General features: G+C 38.9%; 1 protein-coding gene across 4 annotated transcripts in view; it reads left to right on the top strand.

Moving 5' to 3' along the window:
* Positions 1 to 14,378, top strand: part of ABCA4 (ATP binding cassette subfamily A member 4) — an 86,774-nt gene that overhangs the window by 31,637 nt on the left and 40,759 nt on the right. For 3 of the 4 annotated variants that reach the window (XM_049807310.1, XM_049807311.1, XM_049807308.1), the window contains 6 exons: positions 671 to 868; positions 5,377 to 5,582; positions 6,384 to 6,560; positions 9,498 to 9,720; positions 11,541 to 11,762; positions 13,703 to 13,907. In XM_049807310.1, the coding sequence (XP_049663267.1) occupies positions 671 to 868; positions 5,377 to 5,582; positions 6,384 to 6,560; positions 9,498 to 9,720; positions 11,541 to 11,762; positions 13,703 to 13,907 (1,231 nt within the window). The remainder of the gene's footprint in view (positions 1 to 670; positions 869 to 5,376; positions 5,583 to 6,383; positions 6,561 to 9,497; positions 9,721 to 11,540; positions 11,763 to 13,702; positions 13,908 to 14,378) is intronic. The other variant, XM_049807312.1, reaches the window with a different exon arrangement.

Here is a 14,378-nt window from a genome sequence, read left to right as displayed (position 1 = left end):
TGGAAGCATAGCCTTTGCAGCAAGGAATCTGTGACCTTTAAGGCTTATGGACTGGTTACTGGTCTTGGTTTGAAGGCTAGTCTTAGATGCATTACAGCATCTCTGACAAAACCTCAGATCTGGACACTCTCTAGGATCTGGTTAATGACTTCTTAATAAAGGCAGCAACTGCTGCTTCCCTGTCTCTCCAAAATGTCCTTCAATAACAGACAACTTGATTTTCTTGGGTTCTGCATAGGCAAAGAAGGCAATAGGGCCATGTTTTTGCTGGGCCCAGCAATTTACTACGTTAGGAAATTGTTTATTTTCACATCCCTTAGATCTGACTTTGATCAGCTGCAAGTAATATCTGTGGTTAAAGTTTATAAAGCAGTTCATACCTGAGAAAACATTTGGTTTTCCACACTCTTCTGTATTAGATTAGACATTTATTACATTTATCCTTTTGCTTATAAGGAAACAATGCAATAAATAGTCAAGGATATGTTTCTTTTCATCCATTCTTCAAGTCTCACCTCCAGTTCAGCTATGCAATTGCTCATTTATAAAATTAATTCTTTAGCATACTGTTTTGTACTACTTCATAGCTATGGAAATGGAAGCCTTTCTAGCTAAACAGGACACATGAAGAGGGTCATTGTAGTGAAGCTGTCCTGGTGTGTTTCCTCAGGACTCTCTGAAGCACCCTACAGTGAGGGACTTCTTGAACAGCCAACTGGGTGCTGAAGGATTAACTGCTGAACACATAATCAACTTTTTCCACAATGGGTCTCCAGGGAGCCGGGAGAAGGGAATGGTAGACTTTGACTGGCGGAACATCTTCAGTGTTGCAGACCAAGCTCTGCGTTTGCTCAGTCAGTATCTGGAGGTAAGGTCAGCCCTCCCACTGCTGGGAATACTTTGTAGAGAATATCTTAAAGCAGGGTAGGCAGTACTTGGGGTCTGTGGCAACAGACAAGAAGGTTAAAATCATAAGACATCTTCATTCATTTCAAATTTAATCTCAATATTAAAAGCATGTTTTTAAAATAATACAACAGTACAAGAGCATGAATACTTACCCTTATGAAAAAAAACTTCAATCTGATGATCCTCAAATGCTATATTCAAAATGTTGATTGAACGTCTGAACATACTTTGATGCTGAGAGGCAGAAACTGAATGCAAAACTTCATAGAAACTTTTTCTGTAAGTACTAATAACTGACAGGCCACTAAGTTCAGCAAGGCCAGGACCAGAGAAGCTAATAGTTCTTTGGTAAGTCCCCTTTCAGGTTTTTAAGCACCTGATCAATATTCCATTGAAACCAATAAAGGAGTTTCCACTTGTTCTGTAGCCACTTCTGACAAGACGCCTGTGTCTCTTTCCTGGAATCTATAACCCCCTTCTCTAGGGTGCTGTGTTTTTAGTGGGGCTCTCTGAGCCTTTTTGAGAGCCACAGTGCAGAAAATAAGATGAAGTTTCATTACTTAAATAAAAAATGCTAAAAATGTAGATGAAAATATCAAGCCATTGTAAAAATACTTTGGAAGATACTTTGTGTAAGAGGTTACTCTGGTATGGGCAATCTAACTTACTGATGAGTTCATCAGACTCAGACTAAGTCCAGTGAAAAACAGGCTATGTTTTTTAGAGGGCTAGGCAAACTGCTGCATCCATGTCTTCCCAGATCTGGGTAAGTGACACCAGGAGTGTTTTGTTTTGCTTTGGTTTGTTTTTTTTAATCCTGTGTATTTCTGACTGTAGGTAAAGGTGTGTTTGGAACTGAACCAGAGATGGGGTGGATTCCTGCTAAGTTAGATAAATGAAATGCCGACTCTTCTTTGTGAACTTACGAGCCCAGGCAGAACTAGCGGAGCCTGCGATGTTGCAAATTAACTTCAAGAGTTTAAAAAACTATTGCTGTTGGCAGTAACATTAATACTTGGGAAATCAACACTTAGCATCTGCCATATGAAGCCAGGGTCTTTATAGAGATGAATTACATCTTACAAGCATCTCTGAAAGAAAAGTTATTTAATAGCTAAATAAGCTGAGCGTCAAGCTCCCAGAGAAAATTTTTGCTAGTTGTAGGCAACAGGACCAAGCCTAGCTCTCTGAATTCCAATCCAGTTCAGTCTAAAAGACCATTCATCCACTGCAAGAAGGCAGGAGCTGAGAGTTTATCTTGTCTCTCTTTAGCTATTACAAAAGGGAACAATAAAGCTTTTGCACAAAGCTCTGCTAATTCTTCTCCTGATCTTTTTGCATCATGTTAGCAGAAGTATTTCTAACTTCAAGCTGAGTGAAATATATTGCTTGCAGCAGGTCAGTGCTTGAACATCCACAATATCAGAGCAGTTACTGTACCTGGTAATAGATCTTTGTGTCCTGAAGTTCTTTGTAATGGGCTTATTCTTTTAAGTCTGCTGTTTACACTGAGTTGTTAGTATTTGAGAACGTTTTCACACAGTGCCAAGCACAATGGGAACAAATAGCTCCCTTTCAGGGACATCCTACTCCTTACTATAGTATGTAATGAGGAGAGGTGTGCTGCCAGCAACTATCTTTGGAGTCTCCAGATCTCTGCTGCAAGCTGTGGTGCAGCCGAGAATCCCACAAATTATGCAGTGGCTGCTCATCCCCACCACCCCAAGAATTTCCTGTTCTTCCCTTTGATTACCTAAGGCCACAGAACAGCTAACCTTTTTGTGAGAGCTGCCTAGTCACCTCTTTATCCTTATTGTCTGGTTTTATCTCCCAAACCTGCTCTTAGTATTTTAGTTTTGGTTTTCCCATCTTCATTGGACCATTTAAAATTGTTAAATAAATACTGGGAGAAGATCTGAAATAAATTTCCCCAAGTGTTTGATGAATTAATTTTGATATAGTGAGGTTTATGAAAGCACAAGCTGTGTTGCAGTTCACTGAAAGAAAGCCTAGGTAGAGCATGTGGCCTTTGTTTTGAATGCAATTAATGTTAAGGGAAAGAAATTCTAGCTTTTGGCTAGTAGATTACAGTATAAAATCTCTTTTCACTTTCAAATTGTGTGAATTATTGTAACACTGGTGTCTTATCCTATGTTCTTACAGAAGCTTTCATTTCATTCTACTCAAACAGAAGATCTATAAGCATTTGTGTTTTCTCTTTCAAACACTTGCTGCTTCCTTGACTGGACCCCTGGATAAGATCCTATACTGCTCCTCAGCCCAGTCCAGACACTGTCTATTCTTGCGTGAAAATCTAGACAAGATCAGTTGTCTGTCAGTACTTTGCCAGTGCCATTCCCACAGATGGCCCTGGAGAACTATATGAGTTCTTCTGCAGCTGCAACAAGTACCTTGAAAATAATTCCTCAAAACAAAGAAACAGCAAATAGTCCTCCAGACACTGCAGACACAGTTCCACAGCAGGACTTTGCTGAGGAAACACTGACACTTTGGCAAGAACTAAACCGAGTTCCAGAACTCAGTTAACTGTGTGGGATAAACATATCCCCAAAAATTTAATACAACCTGAACCATCAGTCTAATTTTATTTCTTTTCTGGCATACAAACCAGAAAGCTTTTCTGCCTTATTTTGCTTTCTGATATGAAATTCGATGTAGTTTAATTTTGTAGAGCAAACTAGGAGAATGAACATTTGCAAAACACCAGGAAGAGTAAACCTACAAAATAATAAAGTTATCAATTTAAGTACTGTTTTGTTTTGCTGCCAGTTAAAAATATATTTTCATATAGATCCCATTAAACTTTAATACTTCAAGTTTTAAAGGAAACAGAGCATGATTTATTACAGGGAAAGGTTAAATTAAGGATTCTTTAAGATATCTGCCCATTAAATAAGAAGTTGTCTGTATGTGCACTTTGATGTGGAGTAATTTTTGGTTATTGACCTGCAAGAGATGATCAAGGAGATAAGATCAAACAAGTTAGCCTCCTGGAATTTTTTGAAGCAAGGTAATTCAATAAGTATCTTTCCAGTCCATCAGGGGGTTAAATACTTCTACTCTCTGGTAATGTCTTGTCAGTTCTGAAGGGTGGAAGCTAAATATACAAACCTAAGTCTGTAATGTTACAGATAACTAATGATAGAGTTTGTAGTGTTCACAATCTTGTTGTCTTACAATGCCAGTTAGGTAGGAGTTAAATGGGGGGGATGACATAAAGGGCTTAGATTTTGATGACTTGGTGTCTTGTATATGGAGTGATAGTAATACATTTCACAATAATGACAGAGACTAAGCAAGAAGGCAGTTTGTTGTGAAGGGTAAACTGCATTTTATTATTGAGATAGCTGAAGCATGTTAAGCCAGCAGGTTAATCAAATGTCAGAATTTGGTAGGGACACAATATTATCAGTAAGATCAATTGACTAGTTGACTGGCATTAAATAGGAATAAATGCCTAAATACCCAAGAGACGTTAAGATTCAAATTTATGCCCTGACTTTCCCAGTGCTTCACTTGACAAAGTGCTTTTCAGCTGAAGTCCATGGCTAATGTGCTTTTCTTATGGATCAGTCATCCTTTAGTTCCCTGGTGTTCACTCAGGCACTTTCTAGGCTGAAAAAATGTCCCAAAACTTGAAAAAGGATAATGTTTTGATTCAACTAGACTGCTAAAAAGCCTTTGTGGCCAGATTTATTTTATAGCTCAGTTAATTTTATCTCCTGGATGCAGACTCTGGAAACAGTTCCTGATGTTGGGACCTCATCTGTGCTGCAGCTTTAGCCCTTCCAATTCAGATATTTGCCTTTTTGAGGGAACCTTTCAAGTATAGTCTAAGTGGCAGAGTTCACGTTTCCATGGCTGGATGACTACAGTAGCTTAAATATATTTTAAAAATTTTTTTCATTCTATCTAATTAGTAACTGTGGCACAATAGACTTTGGCTGAACCTAGTACTGGCTATACTTTTTGTACAGGTACATCTAAATTTGCCCCATCATACTTAAGTTGCAACAGCAGCTCCTGCTTTAGTGGCCACCCTTGCTTGATTTCTTGTCAGGAGGGACGCTTCTTGAGCTTAGAGGAGGTGATCTTTAAATATCAGGAATAAGCTGCTTTCAAAACTACTCCATCCACCCACATTGACCACAGCAGTGCTAAATCTGAGGTTTACAGTTCTTTTTAGGGACAACAATGTTTCTGAGCTTGTATTGATAATGCTGTGTGTTTTGAATTTGTCATAAGAATTAGACTAAGAATGGGGAAGCTTTCAGGAAGGAGAGAGTCAACTTTTAATAGTTTCAGCATAAGCTTTTAAAGCTGAAAATAGCAACTACTTCAGATGAACCTACCTCCGTTTTCTGTTTTCAACCACTGATGTTTGCTTTAATATATGCCTCTTACAATTTATTCCTATGTGATTTTTCTCTTTGTGATTATTTGTAGTGCTTGACCTTGGATAAATTTGAAGGCTATCTCGATGAAACTCAGCTGACTCATCAAGCCCTTCATCTGCTGGAGGAAAACAAATTCTGGGCTGGTGTGGTTTTTCCAGACATAGAGCCGACAACCAGCAGTCTTCCACCACATGTGAAATATAAGATCCGGATGGACATAGATGCAGTGGAGAAAACAAACAAAATCAAAGACAGGTAAGTGATGGTTCCTTCTCAGTTCTTCCCTGCCATAACATGAATATGAGAGACATTATGATATATAGAACCTGCATTGGATACATGCATGAAATGCAACAATATTCTCCAATAGTTAGTATGTAATGCCATGCACAATCATCTCTAGCTACAAGTGATATCACTCTTGTGATAGCCAGGCAGTGGGCAGGTGCATGGATACACTGCAAAGGGATTGACTCTGTTCAGAATCTATTCAGTAACTGTCCAGTAATCTGCTTAAGTTTTTAGTTGGATCCATCACTGGGAGAGGCAGATAAGGAAGTCCTAAGTGGATTGTGACCCAGCTGTCCTCCACCTGGATAGCAGAACTTCTCTTTTGTTCCTCCTCAAGTTCCCCTCAAATGGACTCACTTAAAGGGAAAGCAGAAATAATTTCTCAGGATTGTCTACATGGAGGAATATAATGGTGTCGTAGTTGTAGTCTAGCTGTTCCAGTTTCATCTCCAAGGATACAGTATTCCAAATACAGTTATTTCTATTCTAGAACAGTTACTGTGCTCCATGATTAATTTATGTACATTTTTGGCCAAAATTGCTATTCTGCGTCAGCACAGAGAAAATTAAAGGAAACAAAAGAACTTTCCAGGTCATATACTTGCTCAAGCAATGTGGCCTGACAGAGCAAAATCTAGAAAAGACAACTCCAGGCAGTGCCCCTACAATTTCAGTAGCTAATATTTATTTATTTATTTTCCCCATCTGCCCCTGCCCTAAAGCCACTGTTTACCCAAATGATTTCCATGTGAATTTTCTTTTGAGGTACTGGGATCCTGGTCCAAGAGCTGATCCTGTGGATGATTTACGTTATATCTGGGGAGGCTTTGCATATCTTCAAGACATGATTGAGCATGGAATTATAAAGACCCAGACCAACGCTGAAGTGCCATTAGGAATTTATCTGCAGCAAATCCCATATCCATGTTTTGTGGATGATGTGTGAGTAAAAGCAGTTTGTCTTAATTCTGATGAATACTTGGGTTGCTGGGTGCTTTAAGACTCTCAAGCACCGATTCTAACCTTAGTCCTAAGGTATATATGCAAGAGCAGTAACTGAGACAAAACTGAATTAATTTATTCTTCTTATCCTGTCATAACCCAGACTCCAGAAGCTGCCTTTGCCAAAATGCTACCCCTAATCCCAATCCTGGCCTTTGTTGCATCTAGGCAAGCAGCGTCCAGACCTAAAATGAACACAAAACTGGCCCCCTTAAAAGCAGTTTTCTTCCAATTTTGCATATCATGCAAAATAAAAAAAAAATAATCTGGGACTTTTGGGCTTTACTTTTCCAGGCAGTAATAATAACCTAACCTAAAGCTTCATATTGATTACAGCCAAGAATCCATTGTCAACAGGGCACCACAACTATAACGCTTTGACACCCTTAACAGCATCAGCCCTTGAACTACCTCTGTGATTACACAGGACCCAGCAAAAATGTGATCTTTTAAAAAGTTTTTATCTAACTAAAACTAAGTCTCATGCTATAGCATATGACCAGTGCCTGTAGCAAAACTGAATACAAAGCACTGACCCATGTTAGAACAAACACTGCATCCTTCAGTTAACTGTGCAGAATCCATTCAAGTAAGCTTCTTTTCCCTAATTACATCTCTAAACCCCAGCTTTCTTTATATCCAAATAATCATTTCCTAAAGAAAAATTGAACAGAAAATGCTTGTCCCAATGGAATTGGTACCTCTCTTGCTATCTCTGTAAGCCTTGAAGAATCAAACAACCTAGTCTCTTCAAGTGTATTACCAAACCCTAACCCTAGACTTAATCATGTCTAGATATACCAATACACAAAGCTGTAGGTTTTGGTCTTTGAAGACACCTACAGGCCTTGCAGAATCCCAAGAAATTTAGGCTCTTGTAACTTTTTCTTACCAAAATCCTAACGAGATCCCTAAACAGGATTCCATTTATAACTACTTGCCTAGTATCTGCAATTAAACTGGATATATAGCATTTGTTTCTGTTAACATCAACTCTTTTCTTTCTCTTGTGGATGCTAGTGTTCAACAATAACCTGTTGTCCTCTAACCTTCTCCCTAATTCCTGTCAGTGTTTTTTATGTAGATTGACTGTTTCTTGTCTTAAATCCCACATGAATCTAGCAAAGGATTCCAGGACTGTGGCTGCAGTTCATTATTGCAGGCACCAGGAGTTTCCTTCCCTGGTGAAGAGCAGAATAAAGAACCTAAATAAGAAAGAGGTGGTTTGTTGCTCTGTAATGAGAAAAGAAAGGGACTGTGCTCCTGGGTGTGGAGATTTCGTGGCTGCATGGAGGCAGAGGGGCTGTGAATGCTGTGGCCCCTGTTAGCACTGCCTGAACCATCACATGTGCTCCAGATTTTATGAAGCGGTGCCTCTTCCCTGTTCACAGTGTGCCTGCTCCATTGCTGCAATCTGTGCTACTGCAGCTGTCTTGGTATACATGTCACTCCAGAGGAGAAAAAAACCCCCACTATAGAAATAATTTCATAGTTCTGTCAGTGTGCTCTGTGCAGGCAAATGCTAGTACTTCAGATAACGGCAGACTGCAGACATACATAATTTGAGCAGTCATTCCCATCAGTCATTACCTGTTAGTCTGATGAAATGTTGCCCTGGCAAGCCTGCTGTTTATTTCCTCCCCACTGAGAATAGTGCTGAGGCAGAAACCCCATCTGTGCAAAGGTTCTCTGAAGCCTGCAGCAGACACACACAGTTCAGGGCTGATATCCAAACCCAGTGATGGCCTCTGCAGAGAGCCTGCTTAAGTGAAGCAAGTGCATTCTCATGGTAAACATGTATGTTGTGCTATGCATGGCCTTGTGCTGGGTTACATGTGTCCACCAACAGGCAAAACCCAGTGTAGCCCAGGCCATTCCACAAAAGCATGGCTTTGTGTCAGCAGGCCAGATGGCTCTTCAGGAATTTTTGGTAAAGTGAAGATTTTCCATTTGTTTCGACAATGAAGTAGCTATGATAGCATTTGGCAAAACTGTAGTTCTGTAGGGGTCAGATTTAGGAAGCTGAAGATTTTTTGCTCCTTTTTGGTTTTAGCAGCTCCAAGCTTTTGGGCTTTAAAGAATTAAGTCCATTTGGGTTTGGGGGTAATTTAATTGAAAAATTGCAATCCTAAATTAATGCAAAATATTTTCAGCTTTTTCACCCCCAAATCTCTTCCTCATCCTGACAGCACACTTGGGGCAGTGCTTCACCAAGGATCATCTGCCAGGGCTGACCAGCCATAGAGTATGGGGGGAGGGACAGAGAAAGGGAGCAGCACCTTCATCACAGCTCATGAAGGGCCACCCACTGCAGCCTGTCCCAGCACTGTCATTTTGGAAGTGGTACTATGTGGGACAGTCACAGTGCATTCCCTGAGTCATGGTTTGTATGAATTTCAACAGCCTTGCTGGCAGCATCTGATGCTTTCAATGCTTAATTTGTTGAATTCTTTTGCCAGTGAGTTTTAGGAGCATAAAACCACAGTGACACTCCCAAATTGTTAACATTAGCATATGTCTTAAAATATTCTTTGTACATCATAGTAAAAGCATTACAGCAATTCACTCTGAAGAGAGATGTATTTTCATGAGCCACCACATGTTTTGTAGCCTTCAGTAACCCTTAGAACCTCTTTGTAAAATAGAAATAACATTTATCTGTTTCATGGGAGTGTAGCAACTGTTAGTTCTTTACTATTTAGGTAGCTTGTGAAGTTCACCAGCAACGTGTTATTGATGTTCAGACTGAGAATTTCCAGTCCCATGTTTGATAAATGTATTCTTCCCCACTCCTTTTCCTTTCTGTTCTTGCTTTTCATCTCAATATTTCTCTGTTTTATCTGAATTTAATACATTTCTCCCTTCTTGCTTTGGTAGCTTCATGATCACCTTAAACCGCACCTTTCCCATCTTCATGGTGCTAGCTTGGATATATTCAGTTTCCATGACTGTGAAGAGCATAGTGCTGGAGAAGGAAATGCGTCTGAAAGAGGCTATGAAGAACAGGGGTATAACTAATGGGGTGATTTGGTGCACTTGGTTCCTAGACAGCTTTGTCATGATGGCTGTGAGCACGTTCCTCCTCACAGCACTGATTATGGTAAGGATTGACACTTTCAAACTCACTGTTCTGTTTGCACTGCTGATAACAGTTTGCTGTTGAGGAAGAACAGTAGCCATTCATAGAGAGATGTGAATAGCTGCTGGCCTGTTCTGATCGCAGCACGTAGCAGGCACGTTCTTCTAAGCAGACCTCGTGACAGCATCAGCACTTGGCAGAGACAGAAAGATAAATTCACTTGTAAGATTTATTTTGAGATCCCCCACAGAACACTACATCAAGCTGATTATATATTGTATTTCCTATAGACAGAGGCAGATCTCTCAATAAATAATAATTGTTGCTTTAAATAGAAGGGATCATAATATGAAGAATTTTAGTGGTGTAATTCACCATATACGATTCATTTGTAATATTAAGTGCTTGCCTGCTTAGAAATTATGCCATTATTTCAATGGAAAAAGACTGCAAGGACAGAACTTTCAGGAAAGCCTGAAAAAAAAGAAAAGAAAAAAAACCCACAACCAAAACAAACCCCAAACCAACAAACTTTTACTTCTGTAACTCAGAGTTGCTGTAATTTTTGTAACTTTTCAGGACAGTTTGGATGTTGTCTCTAAGTACTACCTCTTATCTCTGTTACCTGAGAACCAAGCTCCTCCTAGCTGCAGCATTTAGTTTTATTACTCTCTAGCATTTTGATAGGGAAGAATGCCCTTGCATCTTTTCTGATGTGGGGAACTGGTATTGGTATAAATGCATAGTGAGGGTTCAATCCACTCTATTTTATCAGCCTGTCCTGATGAGTTGTTCTAGTTCTTTGCAGTTCCATTACAGCTTGGGTGGGTAGAGAAAGCTTACTTTATTTGCTACACTGGTTTAATTAAAAATCAGAAGGTAATTAATACCAGAGAGGAGTGTACTCATACCTATGATTCACTTCCTTTCCTGGATTTCACTATGCCAGCGTGAGGCACCTTTGTAAATACATTCTTATGAGAGATTGTTATCACTGTTGATAAAGAAATCAGTCTCAGAGGCCCAGTGGGATGTTGCAACAATGTTGAGACCTATTCATAGCCTTATAGACCTATTTGAGCCTTATTTAAGGCTCAAAACAAAGTTGAGCCTAATAAATAGGTCTCAACATTGTTTTTTAGGTGTAAATACATAATAGCAGTTCATGATCTTCTTGATAAGGAGTGTTTAATCTACAAGGAAGAAAGGTCAATAAAAGTTCACCCAGTGGGTGGGTTAGTACACAAGGATCTCTGAGAAACTTGGATTCCTCAGATGTGATACCCTCCTGGAGTTTGAATATCATTCAGGTGCAGAAGCTTTATAATTTTCCTGTTTGTTTGGGGGATTTTTAAGATGCATTTTGTCAGGCTTCCTTACATTGTCTTTCCTGCACATTGAGCAAGTGGACTGAGGAGAAGATGAGAAGAGATCAATGAAAATTTATTATGATAATTCAAATAGTTTTATTTAAAATGTATGAATTTCTAAGCAGGCACTTCTTGCTTGGAATCATTTGCTTATTAAGACAGGGACAGAATGCCCCTGTGATCAGTTATGATCTTAATTCAGCCATCAAATATGCATATGAACTCCACAGTCTATTGTACTAACCTGAAGTCACAATCCGGGAGCAGGGATGAAGTTAGATGAAGGATTTGTTATTGTAATGACCTTGGGTGTTGAAACATTACTGCCTGGGAGAGCTAGAACTCATATTAGGTAAGAAGGGCTGGCTTATTACTCATTACATGTTACATGTCAATGGCAATTCTGACCTTTTCTGCTAGTTCAGAAAGGGGCAATACTACTAAATTTTTCTGTTTTCTTTTTGCTTATAGTCTGGACAAGTACTACATTATAGCAGTCCACTTCTCTTCTTTCTATTCCTACTGACATTCACCACAGCCACCATAATGCAGTGTTTCTTGTTCAGCACCTTCTTCTCCAAAGCAAATCTGGCAGCTGCCTGCAGTGGAGTCATCTACTTCACCTTGTACCTACCCCACATTGTCTGCTTTGTCTGGCAAGACCGCATGACTGTTAATCTGAAGATCCTAGCAGTAAGCCTGTCACTGATTATATGGTATCTTTGGGTTCAAATTTTAGTTGCCCTTCTCACTGTGCATATATGAGTAACAAAGCATTGCACACCTATTCCTCTCTGCTTTTTTGATTCAGAGGGGGACACCTCTGAATCTCTCTCAAATAATTAGGGATTGCAAGTGAATAAGCCTTTAGCAGACCTAGTGACCAAGAAATATTTTCATGGCTTTTAGAATATTCAATAAAATTTACTTTACTTTTTGAATGCTAGGAAATTAACATAATGTTCAAAACACCTCCTTATAAGTCAAAGCAAATTTTTCTTCTGATATGTTTAATAAATACAAAGGCAATTCATGAAATGGGTTTGGTTATCTTTCTTATGTGCTATAACCTAGTTAACAGGGTAATATCTAAGGATGAGAAGACCTCAGGTTCATGTTCCTTCTTTACCTGAACATAGAGTTAGGATTTGAACCCAAGTTCGAAAGCTCTGAGAAATATCTTCCATCTAAGAAGTTGTAGACATTCTCCATGCAGTGCTTTCTTCTTGGTTCTTTTCCATTATAGGTAAGATACTTAACAATTAATTCAGTGAAGCTGGAAACTTCTTGCTGTTTTTTTGAAATGGAACTGTGAACTTACAAAATTATTCCGACTGATTTCCTGTTGCCCAATGAATCAGGAAGGGGAGTGGGTGCTTGAATCCAGTCTCCCCATCTTTGCTGAGCATTCTAACAACCTAGGTAAAAGAGAAGTACTGTCTTCTCCTCTTACACTAGGAAATCTAATGAAAAAGAAAAAATACTTTAAAAGCTGTAACTAAGTGTAAATATGGCTATGAATCGGCTTTAACTGATGTACTGTACAGATGTAGTATATACCATTTTTAGTTCTACCAATTAAGGCAATAAAGTGCAAAACTTGATCCTGTCATTAAGTCAGGAAATGAGTAGGGCTGGCCTTTGACAGGTTCTGATTTGGGAAGAAATCTTGAGACTAGCACACAGTCTAAGCAGAAAGACAACTTTCTTCTCACCCTAAAGTGAAGGAGGCGGCATCCATGTAAGAAAGGATATTTGCTGGCCACAAGTCATGAATATTCTTCTCTGTTCCTGATACATTTGGTCTTATATTTGTTGTTCAAAGGTTAGTCTCTGAAAAAGAGCTAATTAGAAAGCATAAGGGGTGGGGTAGACATGTGTAGGGAGCCTGAAGAAAAAAAAATAGTTTAAGGACAAGTAAAGTAATTGAACAATAAATATATTGCTGAAAACCAAACATTTTTTACTTAGCACACTATGATAGTGCCTCACTAAAAGCTGCTGTTAGGATCCCTCTTGTCCCCTCATTTTCCTAAGGTCTGGCATTCCTGGCTGAACTACATACCCTGTGAAACAGCACTATATCACTTCTTGCTCTGTTTTTTTGCAATCCAACTTTGAAGAGGATGTTTGGATACTATACTGGTTTATTAGTTTGTTGTGTAAGAACCAGGTAGCAGACACACCAGGGGAGGGGATGGTTGTGGTTTTCCTTATCCTCAGCATCTGGTGTACTTTCTGTCTTGGTACTCATAGTGGCCCTGCCCCGTACACTCAGGAAATATTTTGTTTCTCCAAGATAGGCAAAGGTGTACACTGCAAACTTCTAGATTCATCTATAGTATTTTCTGAACAGCGATATTAATGGAAAAAAACAAGCTGTGAAGGTTGCCTAGTAGCTACAGAAATGCAGACAAGGTTGAATTCAGTCTATTATGGCTAAATAGTTAGAATTGCCACTGTTCAGAGGATTAAATATCCCAGTCCAATATAAAAGTGAAACCACTTTTCCCTGATCATTTGTTAGGCATTATCAAGTTTTGAAGTCCAGTCTCTAAAGGTCATCTTCTGTTGTGCTTGCTTTACAAAATGTCCATCTGTCTGAATTGAATGTAATTTTTCCTTTATTCCAGAGTTTGGTCTCTCAAGTAGCCTTTGGTTTTGGTACAGAATACTTGTCACGCTATGAAGAGCAAGGTCTTGGCCTACAGTGGGGTAACATCAGAACCAGTCCCTTGGAAGGAGATGAATATAGTTTTCTTTTTTCCATCAAAATGATGCTTTTTGATGCTTTTCTCTATGGAATACTTTCTTGGTATCTTGATAATGTTTTTCCTGGTATGTCACTTTCTTATTCGTACAAAGTAGTGGTAGTTGTGGTAAACTGTGTTAGTCTAATCAGTCTCTGAGTATTTCTCTGTCAGAAAAAGGGTATTTGACATTGCAGACCACGAGTCTTATCCAGTATAGCACCACTGGTTTATTCAGGGCTTCCACTTTCTCTCTTTCTTTTTCCTTTCTCTTATTTTAGTCCTGAAAAGAATGGGAAAGGAGGAAAGAGTAAGAAAGAGAATGCAATTTCTAGTCCTGTTTTAAAATTTAAATAGAAAATAGATCTTAAAAAATATCTGTTAAAACCCAATTTGTGTACATATTTTTCTTTCGAGAGATTTCAACCATTTCTTGTGAGAATTTTTAAGATTTTTGAAAATATAGAAATAACAGTTCTAGTTCACATATATACTATGGTCACATCAGGCCAACTGTTTCTTAAAGGATGGTACTATTTTCTGAGACATATACTGTGTC

Source organism: Accipiter gentilis, chromosome 8 (genome assembly GCF_929443795.1).
Source record: "Accipiter gentilis chromosome 8, bAccGen1.1, whole genome shotgun sequence".
Taxonomy (NCBI): domain Eukaryota; kingdom Metazoa; phylum Chordata; class Aves; order Accipitriformes; family Accipitridae; genus Astur; species Astur gentilis.
Note: the sequence above shows the minus strand (reverse complement) of the source record. Positions and strands in the feature narration are given on the sequence as shown.